The sequence below is a fragment of the Cydia amplana genome, chromosome 3, assembly GCF_948474715.1.
Source record: "Cydia amplana chromosome 3, ilCydAmpl1.1, whole genome shotgun sequence".
Classification (NCBI taxonomy): Eukaryota; Metazoa; Arthropoda; class Insecta; order Lepidoptera; family Tortricidae; genus Cydia; species Cydia amplana.
Genome location: NC_086071.1, coordinates 12,258,318 through 12,276,373, shown reverse-complemented (window position 1 = coordinate 12,276,373; position 18,056 = coordinate 12,258,318). Strand labels below are relative to the sequence as shown.

The 18,056-nt window shown below is 34.4% G+C and overlaps 2 protein-coding genes across 3 annotated transcripts in view; both read right to left on the bottom strand.

Annotated features, from left to right (window-relative positions):
- LOC134662788 (protein scalloped) overlaps positions 1 to 1,932 on the bottom strand; it is a 73,192-nt gene extending 71,260 nt beyond the window's left edge. Inside the window, exon 1 of one of the 2 annotated variants that reach the window (XM_063519089.1) lies at positions 1,605 to 1,932. The gene's annotated coding sequence lies outside the window, so the exon portion shown is untranslated. The remainder of the gene's footprint in view (positions 1 to 1,604) is intronic. The other variant, XM_063519090.1, reaches the window with a different exon arrangement.
- A 5,659-nt stretch (positions 1,933 to 7,591) lies between these two features.
- On the bottom strand, positions 7,592 to 14,573 carry LOC134662949 (post-GPI attachment to proteins factor 2-like). The gene is made up of 6 exons (XM_063519252.1): positions 14,090 to 14,573; positions 13,878 to 14,009; positions 10,917 to 11,078; positions 9,816 to 9,921; positions 8,577 to 8,783; positions 7,592 to 7,783 (listed from the first exon to the last, which is right to left on the bottom strand). Exons 1-6 carry the CDS (start codon positions 14,201 to 14,203, stop codon positions 7,653 to 7,655), a joined length of 852 nt encoding a protein of 283 aa, XP_063375322.1. The 5' UTR covers positions 14,204 to 14,573; the 3' UTR covers positions 7,592 to 7,652.
- Between the last annotated feature and the right edge of the window lie 3,483 nt (positions 14,574 to 18,056).

The following is an 18,056-nucleotide window of genomic DNA, read 5'->3' as shown; positions in this document are numbered from 1 at the left end:
TGTTATCTTTTGGTTTAAAACTTTAAATAATACATTGCAATAAAATTAAAAATTAAACTTAAATATTTTGTTAGGTACTAGTTAGATTTATGATTTTGGCATTGAATCTCAATAAAATTATAAAATTAAATGAACTTAGGTACCTGTAAGTGAAGCTCCTTTGGAATTATACGATATGACTAGCCTAATCTAGGACAAAATAATAAGATACTTAGTGTTAACCGGGGTCTAATTATTTTTGTATAGGTATTACGAGTTTAATGAATTGAGGAGTTAAATAATTGTGATTTGTACTAATGTTCCGTCAGCTCCGTGTAGTTTTATAAATCTTTGATTTTTATTTTCGACATAAACATCACCCCGTATGATGTAACAATATAAATACTATAAAGGATAAATACTGTAAAATCATTTGATACAAGTATGCCATTTATTTGGCATTAGGTCCGCCATTTGTATATTTTTGTAATGCGATCAATAGAGTATGTAAGATAAAAAATAGAATGTCTAATAAGAAATCAAAATGTGTAAATATTACTTATATATTGCCCATTACTAATATAATTTTAAAAGTTTTTATATTTGACATAGGTAGTAATAGGTACTTGTAATTGACAAATTACACTCGCGGTCAAATAATAACCTGTGTGGCTACCACCAGTTTAGCACTGACATAAACGCTATCTAGAACGTAACTTAAGAAATTAAGAACACATTTATAGAAAATTATCCTCGGATTAAAATAACACGTATGCTTTAATTCGTAAATATAAGAAATATTACTTCAATGAATATTACATATATAATTCAACATTTAGTTAGTTGTAGGTAATGGTCAATGAGTCTTAAAATACCTATAACCGATTTGATAATAATATTATTACCTTTTGCTTTACCTTTAATAAATAGTCAAATCGGTTAAAGGCATTTTAAGACTTTTTGACCAGGTAATTTACCTATAAATAATGTTCAATTATTTATGTAATATTCATTGAAGTAATATTTTTTATATTTACTAATTGAATCAAATATATACGTGTTATTTAAATACGAGGGTAATTTTATATAAATGTTCTTATTTAAAACTAAAATTGAATCAACAATGATTTTATTATTGTGTTCTAATTCACAAATTAAACTAAATTTATTGAGTACCTGGGTCACTGGCAGGTTATTAATGTTTACTTTAGTAACAGTATCTACTATAGTTATTCACAATGTTTAAAAATAAAAATTGTTTTAATTATTTAATTAATTTTTATTACCTACCTAAAATATCGAATCAGTTTCGACCCAAATTCTAATAATTTACGAGTCACACTTAATTGTAAATCAATTTTGTGAATAGCTACATTATCATTTATTTACCTACTATATTTTTTATGAGTTTTTGATTAATTTATTAATAAAGGAACCTGCAATATATTTATATACTTAAATCTACTCAATATATTGACGGAACTTAATCAAATATTGTCCCTACGATAATTTTGTGACTTATTTTTTGGGTAAGAATCGGCAAACACGCCGGCAATGCTAGGAATTTATTCAAATATTTAAGGAATTTTGTTTGTTTGTTTTCACAGATTGAAATGGATACTCACGCCTCGGGAAAAATTTCGAATAGTAACAGTCCATTACACTTTTGGAAAAAATCACTGCATGGGTTACAATATCACTGTCAATGTTTACAATTCACTCGCACATTACGCGATGAACACCTGAGATTTCATTAAATAAGAGCACAAGTGACATCACTACGCGCAGATTGGAATACGTCAAATCGCATGCAGCCACCAACGCGACTGAACTGTACGGCAGGCGAACGATACCATACCGCGTCTTTCGAAAATTGCGCCATCCGAGTAAGCACACTCAAGCGAAATTAACAACACAAAAGCACCTTGAGCACACTTCATTCCCGAGAACGCGCCTAATGCAGCCGAACCTAGCCTAGATAATGTTTACATCGCGAAATGCTGACACCCGAACGGCCGGAAGTCGAAGCGAAGCAAACGCGACAACTATGTAAAATATTGCAGGATCGCGATCGCATTGTTGACATTCCCGAATAAAAATCACCAAAATATCGAGTTAATTGTATGAACACCACCTTGAATATAATTTTTACTTACCTATTATGGTGTGCGAAGATGAGTTGAAGGGCCGAATTTTGATTAGATGTCGATTTCAGAGTAAATTTAAAGAATATACTCTTATTGGTATGCGAAGAATGGCACAAAGAATCCCGACAACGCACGCGACGAATGCGCACCTCGTTTGCGCATATGCTGACACAACTTCACGGACGTTACTCCCCTTGCCCCGCGCACACCCGATCTCTGCGCCTGTGTGCGTGTCCAGAGTGGCCAAACGTGAAATTTTGTTCATGTATACACTAACACACACGAAGTTTATACCTGCTGCTGCCTAGCTCTAGCTCCCGATCGCCGCCATCTTTGTTACGACGGAGAGCGAGGGTCTCTCCATTTCGCTTTAACAAGCCACCGTATGCCATCTAGCGGTAGAGGTTTATTTACGAATGCTAACGCAAGGTGGCGCTGATAGTCTTGTCAAATTAGCAACTTTCGTATTAAAAACAAATTAGTTATTAGCTCCTTTGTTAGTTTTATGTTGTCACTTTAGTTCGATGATTTTTCTAATGTTACTAAACATTTCGACAGGCATGACTAGAAAAGACAGATGGCCTTATGTATAATAAATAAGCTCTCAAATGGTGTAAGTTGTAGAAATGTTAAACTAGTTTCTACATATTCCGCGTCGTGACTCATCTCCATTTCGCCCCATATATTTTCTGGGCTAATTATTCTGAGGTTCTATTATGGAAATAAAACGTCAATTATGTAATATAAATAAGAGGGATACGTTATTAGTAGGTAGTTAGTCATTTATTAGGTATACTGAGATAAAAGATGAAATCCTCGTGATTAATAATAATTTAATGAATGAAATCTTATAATATGATTTACTTATACTTCGATACAATACTTATTAAATAATAATTATGTATTCAGTCGTGACACTACTTATCTAATAATAACAATGTTAATCAATATAACGGTAAACATTCTTTGTAACTTTTTAATAATTAGGTATAATAATAAAAATTGTTTAATTACCAAATATACCTAACTTCCGAAATGACACTATAATCAAGTGCATCTTGTCAACATTATGCGGTGTTGTATTTCAATATACCTACCTTAATTGGTTTTAACCGGTATGCCAACTGTGAACTGCTAATGATCGTTAAGTTGACTGAGAATGGTCTCGGTAAAAATATTAACATTTTCTTGTCACTGGTTGCCATGGTTGGACTTACATAAATTACATTTGCTGAATATATAATTTATGTGGCAGTTTATTCATTTCTATCATGGATACTAGGTGACTTGCTAGGCTGCTAGGTATCTATTACGCCATCTATAGTAATACTATTAAGACCAACCAGGACTAAGCATTATATTAGAAAAACATTACAAAAAAAATTACAAATTATTTTGCTGTTTTTTAGCTAACGGGACAGAATAATAACAAAAAACTAGTTGATGTTCGTATATTTATTATGTGCAGATATTGTATGCCCTTAATTTGATTATTTTGAATACAGTTTTGGTTAAAATAACAAAGTTATGTTTATTTTTAACTACATAGAAAATTAACTTGAGTCAATACATAATTTTAACTTTTAAGTAAGTGTTATTGGACATTGCCCCTAATTATCAGTTAAAAAGCAACTAACTATCTTAAGTAGGTACCTAGGCAAGTACTTGAATATTTTTGATTTCTTCCAATTTTTTTCGCTAGTTGTGATTAAACGTTGATAAAAATATTAAATTAAACGGATTTGCGCTCAAGACGAATTGTTATTTTAATTATCCTAATCTATGTGTGTTATAAATATTTATCTTCATTTATACTGATTACATAAGGTACTGATAAGGCAATTTTATAATCGTTTAAAAAAAATACGCTTAAAGCCTATAATATATGGCGTACGTACTAGGTATGTTTGCAGGGTTTTATTTTCAGTAATGAAATATGGACCAAACGAAGGCCAACCAACTAACCAATGATAGAGGACCTTAAGAGCTGATTTAGACCTCAGGGAAATTAACGGTTTCGGAAAAATCACCGAAATATCGCTCCATACTATACATATAACATATACACAGTTTTCAGTGAAATTTATTTCATGTTTATTTTGTAAGAGCATATTCGACTTTTATTCATACTTTTTGAAATATGTAACCAACTTACAAAAAATACGTTCGTACGGGTTCAAAGTGTTTACATGTTACAAGTTTATATGCAGGGGAGGTCAGATATTTCCGCAGCTTACTGTACATGGGAGTAAAATCGATAGCTCTTATTTAGGTCCTTTATCATTAGCGTTCGTTTCATCCTATCTTCTACACATTTTATGATTGGAACCATATTTACTTTACTAGTCGATAATAGTACGAGTAGGTAGTGACAGTCTAGTTGATGTGCTGATGTTATATTGCGGTTTTGTAATTTTAGTACATATAACCAACACTAAACCTATAATACAAAAGTTTTTGTCTCTTACAATCATTAAAATTACAACCCGGTGTATACGAAGATTTTTGAGTTTGCTTATAAATAACACATTGACTTCAAATAATTATTTATTAAGTGCAAGCTTTGTTTGAAAATATTGTAATATGTTAGTAATTATTTATTTCTAAAGATTAAAAATAAAGTTACACTCTGCACCAAATTACGTATCTTAACCCACCCTAAATAATAAGTTCCAGTTTTCTTTATTTGATTCTGTGCATTTATTGAAAACAACATGAACGCGTGAGGTATGCAGTAAAGAGTATTGTATTGTAATTTTTGATACAACAAAGCAGATCACTACACCTTATAAAAACAAAGTCCCCACCGCGTCTGTCTGTTTGTATGTATGTATGTTCGCGATAAACTCTAAAACGGATTTTCATGCGGTTTTCACCTATTAATAGTGCGATCTTTGAGGAAGGCTTAGGTGTATAACTTGTTAAGGTTTTGTGTAACCCGTGCGAAGCCGGGGCACCTCGCTAGTCTTTAATAAGTATGAATATCTGTGGCCCCATGGTTGACTGGTAGAGAATGCCATGAGGCATTAAGTACTTAGGTACGCCATTTGTATAAGTCCATGATATCTATGCGTAGGTATAAACATGTATTTTAGAGCATTGGAAGAGCTTAAAAATCAAGTTATGATGTAAGTAATCGTAATTATTTTTATTTTGGATATGTATCAATCTGAATAAGTAAGGTCGAGACGTTTTTTGGTCCAATAACATTTTTTAAATAAAATACCAATAAAATAATTAGATGCTATATTAAATAGGTCAAAAAGAGGAAAGTCAGCTCCTGGTAGCGGAAAGGAAAATCTTTCGTAAGATCCTGGGACCTATCAAGAGAGACAACGGCACGTGGAGGATACGGAGGAATGCCGAAATCGAGGAGTTGGCCGGACCCAATATCATCGGCGAAACGAAATCCCACAGACTTCGCTGGTTCGGTCACCTATTGAGAATGGGAGAGGACCGGGCTGCCAAGAGGGCGTACTTGGGAAGACCGACTGGTGGCCGCCCGGTAGGTCGGCCCAGATACCGCTGGGGAGACAGTGTGGAAGCGGATCTGCGTCAGCTTCAAGCCGATAATTGGCAGGTAAACGGCGCAGGATCGGGAAAAGTGGTGTGCTCTCGTTTCGGAGGCCAAGATCCTCTTTGGGTCGCTGAGCCGTAATAGTTAGTTATATTAAATAGGTATGTGTGTTAATTTGGCAAGCATGTTGGCGTTGGGTTGGCGCATACAGTTGAATAGCGCTAATGAAGAGAAGATTTTGTTATAGAAAGCTTTTCTATAATCTTGTTTATAAAACTTTTCAGAACTACGAGTGCTGGATTGAAAGTCTTTATCTGCTCCGGCTCTACTCATGCAATTACAATATTATTTATACCAATGTGAAGGATATTTCAATCCTAATTATGACCATGAAATAAAAAAAAAAACGAATGCAAATAGTTTTTTTTATTATCTTTTCTTACTGAAAACGGATTTTTATGGAGTTAGAAATCGCTTAGAATAAACCGCAATTTTTATCACAGTTATATGAAGTCGAACATAAATTTCCCCGGGACTATGTAATTATTCGATTCCTTCTGTTATTTTTTTTATGTATAATCGACAAATAATTTTATATGTTGAAGCACAGTTTTGTCGAACGACAACTTTGTCGCCTTGTAAAACCAATAACTATTACTTTGTATGTGAGTTTTTCATAAGATGTCGATTTAATTTAATTTTGGTGCCCAAGTGGCCGTATTGCAGGCACCATACGAAATGCGTTTCTCAATATACTTAGCTGAATTCAACAATAGAATTGAATTCAGCTTTCGTGTAAACTTTTTGTAAATGAAATTTCATTAGCTGTTAATATCACTCATTTTCTTAACATATAATCCTTACTAAATAAATAACAACTTAATCCCAGTAACAAAACGAAATATAGTTACATTTTTTTTCGCTGCAAACTCACATAATTTAATAAATTAATTACATTCTAAGTATTCTAACGACTTAAGTACTAATTTTAATTTACATTGTAATTTTCAACCTTAAACAATATCTTAGATGGCAAGTCATTAATACCTTTGGTTCGTTTTAAGTGTACATACATAATGTTATTCAATATTTTAGTGCTTGAATTATTTAACAAAAACTGCCACTGCAAGCCATAGATGAGGACTGACGAAATACACCTAAATGTACCTACCTACCTATCTGCCACATATATATATTAAAAGACTTGGCTAAGATAGGTTCTTAGTGAAAAAACAGTAAAGTAGATAGTATAGCTGGTCAACCAAAACTTGTCAGTAAAAAAAGGCGCGAAATTCAAATTTTCTATGGGACGATATCTCTTCGCACCTACATTTTTCAAATTTGCCGCCTTTTTCTACTGTCAAGATCTGGTTGACCAAGTATAGGTATTTTAAATAGAGAATACGAGTATGCCCGTAGTCCTTCTTGTGAATATGAGATCGTTTACTTCATAACTAGTAATTTGGCTCCTAAATGTAGGTAGCTTACCTAAGGTTTTTTTACTTAAACACATAACATGTTTAACATCTCGGAAGTTACAATGATGTCGAAACGGTAAAAATTACGGGTACCTAGTTAATGTTGCTAGCTTCAAAGTTTTACCGCATAAAATGCCAAATTTATAACCTCATGCGTACTCTGCAGAGCTCTTTTTTTTTAAACCTTATAAAGGAATTGTAGGTACCTACATATAGGTACTTGCGTACACACGGGGCTTACTACAAAAATAGTAAGTAAAAAAAAAGATATTGGAAGAGATATCTCTGCAATACAAGCTGATTGCATCACAAAAGTATTCAGTCATAAATAAATAAAAATTACACTAAAATTTTCCATACGCAGTCATGTAAACGTAAGCATTTCCCCGCCAAGCATGACATCATACAACAACAGTGCTATCATACCTATTAATACGAGTATACACTTGGTGTACAAGCAACTGAACACACATGATGAGTTCTGGTGCTATGCATTTGGCACCCAACGTGGATTTGCGGTGCACTGTTCTGTTAGTCTGCTTTCCGGTTGGTGGGCCAAACCACGTGAACCTCGTGAAGAGGCAAATCTCTCACCACTAAAGCGTGGAAGGCCATGTTGGCTGTTGCAAGGATGTACTCGCAGACTGAGAAATACGTGAAAGCTGGAAATAAACATTCAGTTAAAGTTTTATTAGCTTTTTGGGTAGCGTTGGGTTGGGAAAATCGTATTTTCATTTCTCATGCTCTGTGGGTCATTGATGATCTTTAAGTGTGCATAAGGTGATACTTTTCTGCTCTAGGGCGTTTTACCTTTTAAGTTTATATATTATTATTTTTTTACGATAAAAAATATAATTTGGTTTTAAATAGATTTCTTGTACAATTGCTATTCCATAAATAACGATTCTTTAACCTAAATTGCTACTTGAAAGTGCCCTAAAGGAATATTATAATAGGTATTGTATACCTACTCAGTCATAATTGTTTTTTTATGGTAGTCTGTAAATAGTTTGTATTCAATTTGATGAACCTGTTTAGCTTACAAATGACTAATGAATAAAAATAAAAATAATTATACGTATAATGAGAAACTTCATCCCACAATATCTCAAAAATTTTGTTCAGGTTTGCGCGACTGTATTTATTAGCTTCGGACATACGAAATAATTGATCTGACACTCTGACAATCTGACTTTTTACGGTGTCATTGGCTATAAATATTACCGACGCTCACCTCAAATTTTCGGTGTTTAAGTAAAGCGACATACTTACACACAGCTCTGCACAGAACAGAGAGGTGCCTCAGAAAAACACGTTGGTGTAACGCCCTCGTTAGCGGCTGTAGCCATGTAGAACAGTATCCATACAAACTTGTTAATATGCACCGTTTACATAGGATGCAGTCAACACGAGCGACCTAGTTTCATGCTCCTATGTTTAAGTGAAGCGTCATACCTAAAGGCCTGCACAGAAGTCGGTGCCTCAGGAAGAACACGATCAGGCCCACGGTGGCAGCTATGGCCACGTAGAACAGTGTCCACACAAGCTTGTTGGTCCGTAGCGACTCCACGGTGTCGCTGGCTATGCTGCCGACGCGCGCGCGGCACAGCATGTGTAGGAGCGCGGCTACCATGAACACTATGAATATCTTCTCGTGTACAACTGAATATAATAACATTGTATAAGTCGTCGCTCTTAGAGTATGGTGGTCAAAGGAGCCTAGTCTTCCATGTATATATAATAATAATATAGATACCTGTACTCAAAACACTGAAGTCGTCTAGATATTAATATATGGTGTTGCTAAGATGTCGCAAATTCTGAAGACCCGCGTCTTGGTTAAAAATGAGCCTTGTGGAGAAGGATTATTCATAACTCTATATTTTTGGACCACCCTAACACAAAGTCAGTGATAAATAAACTGTGTGATATTTATACAAGTATTATTATTAGTAAATCACAGTTTATTTAATGAACTTCTTCTATAGCCTTATTCCGACTTTTTTGGCTAACTTTTCCCATTATCGTTAGGTCTATGCTATGATTGCCCGTCGAGACGGCTTGCAATATCCGCCCATTTTCGTATCCGGATATTTCGAATATTTATTATTTTACTATCCGGATATCGGGATAAAACGGATAATTCGAATACTTACTTTTACTTTTTAATAAATAAAATCAACCGACAACGTGATTACCATTATAACTTTCAACGTTTTTAAAATAGTTAACTTTTTAGTATTCGAATTATTCGTTTTATCCGGATATCAACTTCATCTAAATGCGGAAGTAAAAAGGACGGATATCCGGATAAAACGGTTATCCGGATATCCGGATAGCAAGCCCTAAGCGGGCCTCATTTTGCATGAAAATGGTTTATTAAGAATATACATATATTGTAAAGTAGATAGGTATGTAAGTACTTTATGAAAGAAATAATGACATACATAATTAGTCGTCGTCGCGGCGTTTTGAAAACAGTATAGAAAACTTCCATAACTCGGGAATAAATGTATGTGTTAAACTGTTAAACTCACAAGGGATTTGAACCCAGGACTTCCATGAGGATTAAATTAATTTATTAAAATTAATTTCGTCTAATGGCACAGCAATCAGCGTGAGCGATCCCCGACGAGAATTGGCCTATTTATGACACGGGTCGATCTTAGAATAAGTACTTACGTATATACTTACAGTAATTTTCCCTATTGGAAACATAAGTGACTCCGGTGAGGGCGCACAGCTCTACCAAGTTGAGCCAGTAGCAGGCTTCTCCTAATTGCGTCGCTTGTAATCTAACCTGTGGAAGTTGTCAGTAAAACGTTTAGGCGCGGCACTAATTCGAAGACATCTTTTTTAGTTTTTTTATTTAGGTATTTAGAACACAAACAGTCACATAATGCAAATAGATTTTTAGTACAATGTAGTGTACTTAACATACTTAAGAAACAGACCTGGAGGTTCATTAATGAGTACATAATGTTAACATACGTAATAACCGCAGAAAGAAAAAGAAAATTGAAATTATGAGCCATACACTTAAATTATATTTACCAGTCTTCAAAACAAACAGTATTGTGTGAAGTTATATAGAGAGTAGGTACGTAGAAGATTGTGGTAAATAGGTTTAACACATCAATATCTAATTTAGTGTTATCGGATAAGACAAGTAGACATCAATTTATTTTACTATTTGGTTTGGTTTGGTTGTTTTTTTTTTATATTATAAATGGGCTTACTCATGGCCACAGACTAGCCGAGGCGAAGACGTGGCCTACGATGGAGCGAGCCTGCCCAGAAGGTGCCTGTTCACCCTTGATTTGAAGGTTGCCGGGTTATATGAGCTCAAAATGTTATATCCCCATAAACAAAATGTACCTAATCTTATATGTTTCCTAACTTGGTAGGTAGGTACTAAATTTTAGCTAGCGTTTCACAAGATGGGAAGATTATAAAACATTTTATAGATAGGTATGGTAGGTACCTACGTATATTTAGACACCCAACCATAAACTATCATGCGCTTGATGGCTTGAAAACAAAAGGTAACTTCGTCTATTTACAGTATACTTTGATTGTGTGTTGTTTAACACTTATTAATTTATCCAAAATTTCCAACACCATCTTATCCGATGTTTAGTAAAAATTGATTTGAAAGTGCTCTGAGAGGCACGAAGCGATTTGCTTCGTCTTAATCCGGATTGCTAAAGAGTGGAATACACATCCGATGAATGAAACAGTGGAATTATAATATTTCGGACGACTGTAAGTACAGCAGTTAGTGCTTGTGCTCACCTTATCTTCAATAATATGCGCGTTCCGCTGCTTATGGTAGTTATAGTAGAGGGAGCCGATGAGCAGCCTCGGCCCGAGGTGGAAGGCTATACATATCCTCCACACGTACCGCTGGGGGCTGATGCCGGTAATGGCACTTATTGAGGGTACTATGTTGTAAACCTGGAAATTTATAAAAAAAGATAAATTAGATTCTAGAAATCAGAAAATAGAACACGACATAGTTTTTGAAGTGAAAACATCTATAGCGGCGCTGGGGACTTTTTGAGGTGGGGAAAAAATGATAAACTCGAGACAGCGTAAGGCGATCACGTGACCGTAAGGGGCGTAAGGCGATCACGTGACCGTAAGCCCCGTAAGGTAGCCACTCATAATTTAAATGGCATTTAAATCAATAAAGAAAAAACTCAACTCATTCAATTTGACGTTGTCATGGCAGTATGTAAATAAACATGTCAATGAAATAGTGTGATCTTATTTGAGAATGATAATAATATATAATATGTAAATAAATAGAATACCTCCGCTAAACGTATGTATCGTGTTACCGGGCGTCGGTAACATAGTGAGGTGAGTTTTCACTTCTATCGGCACTCCCGGAGTGCAACTGTTGTTGCTTGTTTATTTGAATTTTCTTATATAATCCTCCAAAAGTGATAAAAATTGATTTATTTACGTTACTTATAATAACGTAACATGTGCAAGTGTCAGGTTATAGAGACAAACCAAAGAAAGTCTGCAGCGCAATAATTTGACATCGAATTAAAAAACTACATATGGCAATGTTTTTTAAGCAGTCAGTAAACGTCATGCACTATGGTATCTGTTTGTCAAAATCGTTTAAATATTCATTGTGTTTTGTGATGAACGGAATAAACATGGTGAAACCTTACAAAACCGGCGTGCGGGAGTTACTTTTCCGCATGACGAATAATTTTACACTTGTAAAAAGTCAGCACGAGGCGATTCAAGCTGAAAAACGACAATGTTTACAAAATTTGGAGTTGATGACTGGTAAGTGGAATGAAACATCTTAATACTTCACCATATGTACCTACTTAGATAATATAATATTGGTTTAGACTAAGGTTTCACAGCAAATTGAACACACCTAATAGGTATAGGCATACTTATGAATTTCCTCTAACATTTCGAGAAACTCATTGGTACTAGCCGGGTTTTGAGCTCGAACCCACAACCTCCATTCTTATGCTCACGGCATGGGTACCTACTAGTTAAAGCTAAAATTAATTTTTAATATATGTTTATTGTTTTAATGGTTTATTTCGTTTTTCCGAAAACTTCAGTTCGCAAATTGCGGGCAATTTCTCTGTCAATCTAATTACGCCTTAATGGGAGTAAAAGAGAAAGATGCTCGCATATTGAGAACTTCGGTGTTCGCGGTAGGCCCTCTGTGCCTATTTACCGCCGTCGCGGATATTACAAAAGCTTATTAATTTTGATGAAGCCAAATGTCACATTCTCCCAATATTATTTATCAATATTAGTATATGTCTACATATTAATAGTGACATCTATTGTTGGAATGAAATTTATTTTACCATAAAAATTAAGCTGTGCATACAGCTTAATTTTTTCATAGACGGTAAATATGGTAGAAATTTCACAAGTATCAAGACTATTTAATCCATTTTCTGTGGTGTTGTCGCATACTGATTTTTAAAAACTACTTTTAATCTAGCGCTGCAGACTTTCTTTGGTTTATCTATAATACATTTGGAAAACGGGTAGAGACAAACCAAAGAAAGTCTGCAGCGCAATAATTTGACATCGAATTAAAAAACTACATATGGCAATGTTTTTTAAGCAGTCAGTAAACGTCATGCACTATGGTATGTGTTTGTCAAAATCGTTTAAATATTCATTGTGTTTTGTGATGAACGGAATAAACATAGTGAAACCTTACAAAACCGGCGTGCGGGAGTTACTTTTCCGCATGACGAATAATTTTACACTTGTAAAAAGTCAGCACGAGGCGATTCAAGCTGAAAAACGACAATGTTTACAAAATTTGGAGTTGATGACGGGTAAGTGGAATTAAACATCTTAATACTTCACCATATGTACCTACTTAGATAATATAATATTGGTTTAGACTAAGGTTTCACAGCAAATTGAACACACCTAATAGGTATAGGCATACTTATGAACTTCCTCTAACATTTCGAGAAACTCATTGGTACTAGCCGGGTTTTGAGCTCGAACCCACAACCTCCATGCTTATGCTCACGGCCCACGGCATGGGTACCTACTAGTTAAAGCTAAAATGAATTTTTAATATATGTTTATTGTTTTAATGGTTTATTTCGTTTTTCCGAAAACTTTAGTTCGCAAATTGCGGGCAATTTCTCTGTCAATCTAATTACGCCTTAATGGGAGTAAAAGAGAAAGATGCTCGCATATTGAGAACTTCGGTGTTCGCGGTAGGCCCTCTGTACCTATTTACCGCCGTCGCGGATATTACAAAAGCTTATTAATTTTGATGAAGCCAAATGTCACATTCTCCCAATATTATTTATCAATATTAGTATATGTCTACATATTAATAGTGACATCTATTGTCGGAATGAAATTTATTTTACCATAAAAATTAAGCTGTGCATACAGCTTAATTTTTTCATAGACGGTAAATATGGTAGAAATTTCACAAGTATCAAGACTATTTAATCCATTTTCTGTGGTGTTGTCGCATACTGATTTTTAAAAACTACTTTTAATCTAGCGCTGCAGACTTTCTTTGGTTTGTCTCTATAAGCTGCATAGACCTAAGTAGTTCTGCTGCATGCTAAGCACTTATTCTGATCATCCGTAGCGTTGATAAATGTGTAAAATATGTAAACATAACGTTATTCAAATGACTTTTATGACTTATCCAAATTATTTCCCAGCTTTAGTTGTTACTAATTTCTTAAGTGGGCTAGTAATTATTGTATAACTTACCCTACAGTGAGTTTCATGAATATCATCTGCTTGGAATATAGACGCTGTCACATAACAAAATATTAAAGCACCAAGTGGAAGCCACAGAGCAGCCAAGCAGATCTCTCTTAGGCCGCATTGCCAAAGAATTCCCTAAAAAAAACAACACAGTTATACAACACTGTCTAATGTTGGAATCTTGCTGTATTATCCAGGTTTAAAATATTTGTCACCTGCAAGTCTAATGTCTTAACAGTCCTAACTTTGTTGCACGTGTGGTTTGTGCGGTCATTCTCGTCAGGCACATCCACGTTCGGCGGCGACTGTACTTGTGCGTCAATTACCATTTTATTCACACTCTATGCACTTTTTGTTCAGAGCTCACATATTCTTCGAAAATAGGCCAATGTTACTGTTACCTCTACATGTAACTTACTCATTATTAAAGTTTAAAACACTTTTGTATGGCACTGGAGTTGTAATGTTTGATTCTAAATTTTGGAAATTTGTGCGCTAGGACAGAATGGGTATGTAATAAAGAGAATAGTCCAATGCATAAATGCGTGTGGATGACCCAAGGCGTGGATTGAATGAGGTTATTTGGACCTGCGCAGTAGGTGCACACAGAGGGGTGCGCTCCCTCCCCTTCGACAAGTTGAAGCTTCTTTAGAACAATAATACAGGCGAAACAATGCTTGTATACCTTTTATCAAACAACTGGGTTGTCGGAATAGGTTACAATCACGTAGGTACCTGTATACATGCAGGCTGGCCCAAAGTAATGTCGTCATCGTAAAGTGTTAATTACCTACTAGGTAATTACTGGTTTGAAATTGTCTATACCTAGCTGGCGTGCCAGCTAAATGCAGTTGTCAGCTAAATGCACCAAGTTTGATCCAAGAAACAATTGTGCCAAGCGGCAGTGCCTAAGAAAAAAGTCCTAAGTGAAAGCATTTCAGCATGCTTTCTCTTATTCATTTATAGGTACGAACAGAAGAATGTAGGTACCTACTTACATGTATATATGTACTTAAATAGTGGGTGTAGTAAGCCAGGCAAGAGCGGTTTTGACTGTTTAGGATGATCTTGCAGAAGACCTAAGAAGAAATGGAACACAAAGTGTTGTCCGATCCATTGGTTAAGGTCGGCGACGCGCATGTGACACACCTGGGAGTTGCAGGCATCCACGGAGTGCTACTGCTAACCATCAGACGAGCTGTACCTACCCAACTAGCAAAAAAGTCTCAGATTGCGCACTTTATAAGAGTAGTGAGCTTATAGCGCTCTTATTTTTGTTTTGAACATATCATCGCTCTTATATTAGTCTTAGACAAGCTAATACGCACTTTAGTAAGTTTAGTCTTATTACCTAGTCTTATATATGTATATAAGAGCATTTTATAATACCATTATAAGCCTGTCGCTCTTACAATAACATTTACTAAGTCTCATTGAACTTGAGAGTACCTGGTTTTATATCCACATTCTCTAAGTTCATTTGATCTTATATTAGACTTTCTAAATGCTATTATAAGAATGTAAGACTAATATCAACATGGCATAATACTATTATGAGCCTCTCGCTCTTACAATAACATTTACTAAGTCTCAGTGAACTTGAGAATACCTGGTCTTATATCCACATTCTCTAAGTTCATATGATCTTATATTAGACTTTCTAAATGCTATTATAAGAATGTAAGACTAATATCAACATGGCATAATACTATTATGAGCCTCTCGGTCTTACAATAACATTTACTAAGTCTCATTGAACTTAAGAGTAGGTCTGGTCTTATATCCACATTCTCAAAGTTCATTTGATCTTATATTAGACTTTCTAAATGCTATTATAAGAATGTAACACTAATATCAACATGGTATAATACTATTATGAGCCTCTCGCTCTTACAATAACATTTACTAAGTCTCATTGAACTTGAGAGTACCTGGTCTTATATCCACATTCTCTAAGCTAGTTCATTTGATCTTATATTAGACTTTCTAAATGATATTATAAGAATGTAAGAGTAATATCAGCATGGCATAATACTATTATGAGCCTCTCGCTCTTACAATAACATTTACTAAGTCTCATTGAACTTGAGAGTACCTGGTCTTATATCCACATTCTCTAAGTTCATTTGATCTTATATTAGACTTTCTAAATGATATTATAAGAATGTACGACTAATATCAGCATGGTATAATATTATTATGAGCCTCTTGCTCTTATAATAACATTTATGAAGTCTCATTGAACTTGAGAGTACCTGGTCTTATATCCCCATTCTCTAAGTTCATTTGATCTTATATTAGACTTTCTAAATGCTATTGTAAGAATGTAACACTAATATCAACATGGCATAATACTATTTTAATCCTCTTGCTCTTACAACAACATTTACGAAGTCTCATTGAACTTGAGAGTACCTGGTCTTATATCCCTATTCTCTAAGTTCATTTAATTTTATATTAGATTTCTAAATGCTATTGTAAGAATGTAAGACTAATATCGGCATAGCATAAGAACACTGTAAGTACGTACTTTTCTGATCTTATTCAAAGCTATAATAAGATCAACAGCAGCACTTTAGTAAGATTTTGGAGTGATATAGGATTAAGACACTTATATCACAAAAGTGAAGATCAATATAAGATGGTTTGATCTTAAATCGTTTTTGGGATCACTATTGTAAGTATAAGTAAAGCAAGGAACCCTAATTTATTCAACATAGCCATATCATTTGTATTCAGAATGCTTATAAGACTCTAATAGTGCTCTTGAAAAATACAGCTACAGCAATGGCTGACTATCAATACAAAATAAAGAAATAAAATAATTATAAAAATATTCAAATACCATATTTGATTAGGCGCATGAAGTTTGAAGTGTAAAACAGGGTCTACTTTACAGTAAATAAAATTTTCCCATGTGAATACTTACCATAACATAAACACACGATGATAAACAGCACGTTATTATAGTTAACATAATTCATAAACACTTACACTAATATATGTTTGTCACGTTGCAGTTAATTTCACCCGTATATTTTATACATCACAAATAGAATGTTTCAAATCTCTGTGTGAGACTGTGTGACCTTACAAACAAATCAATATAAGCCTATGTAGACTTACAAGATACTTACGTTCGACCAACTTAAGCCTATGTAGGCTTACAAGATACTTACGTTCGACCAATATAAGTCTACATATGTAGGCTTACAAGATACTTACGTTCGACCAATATAAGCCTATGTAGTTGTAGGCTTACAAGATACTTACGTAAAAGCGATATTAGCCTAAGGCAGCTTAATTTAGTTTTGAAAAGATTACTGTGAGTGCAAACAACATTCAATTAGACTGATATTAGAACGATATTAAAATAAATACTCTTATAAGTTGTGCCCAAATCCGGGCTTAGACGATGATATAAAATCAATATAAGAGCGAAAAATTGTAGTCTAGAGACTGTTGTTAGAGCGCTTTTTGCTAGTTGGGTATGCATGTTTAAGTTGGATACAAATATGTATTATGAATATTATGATTTGTGTTTTTTATGTAGTCACACTACTACATACTTACATAATAAATTATATATTATACTTGGTCAACCAGATCTTGACAGTAAAAAACGGCGGCAAATTTGAAAAATGTAGGCGCGAAGGGATAGCGTCACATAGAAAATTTGAATTTCGCGCCTTTTTTTACTGACAAGATTTGGTTGACCAGCTATAATTATAAAACTGTATTTCAGTTTCACCCGTGTCCCCTACACCTACCTACTTGATCGATGGTATGATGGTGCATAAATGGTAATTTATTGAGATAGTAAAGGCCCGGCCGCTAGGAATGTCAGATATTATTATAGTCAGATAGTCTAGTATTATAAAGATAACAATCGTAAATACTTAGGTACCTCGACAAACGACAAACGAAAAGAATAAAATATTTCGGGATGACAGATGATGCTCAAATGCATGATGCTACGAAAATTCATGTGACTATTTTATTTAAGTCGCGATTGGCGTTTTCTATCAACGATTGTCGTCTTTTACAAAGCTCGGCTATAATGAGTAATCACCTTAACCTTAAAGGTAATTAATAAACGAAACACTTTGACATGTTTTTAACGGGTTTCTGAACGATATTCGTTGAAAAAAAAAATGTCAATTTGACAGCAGCCGTCAAACT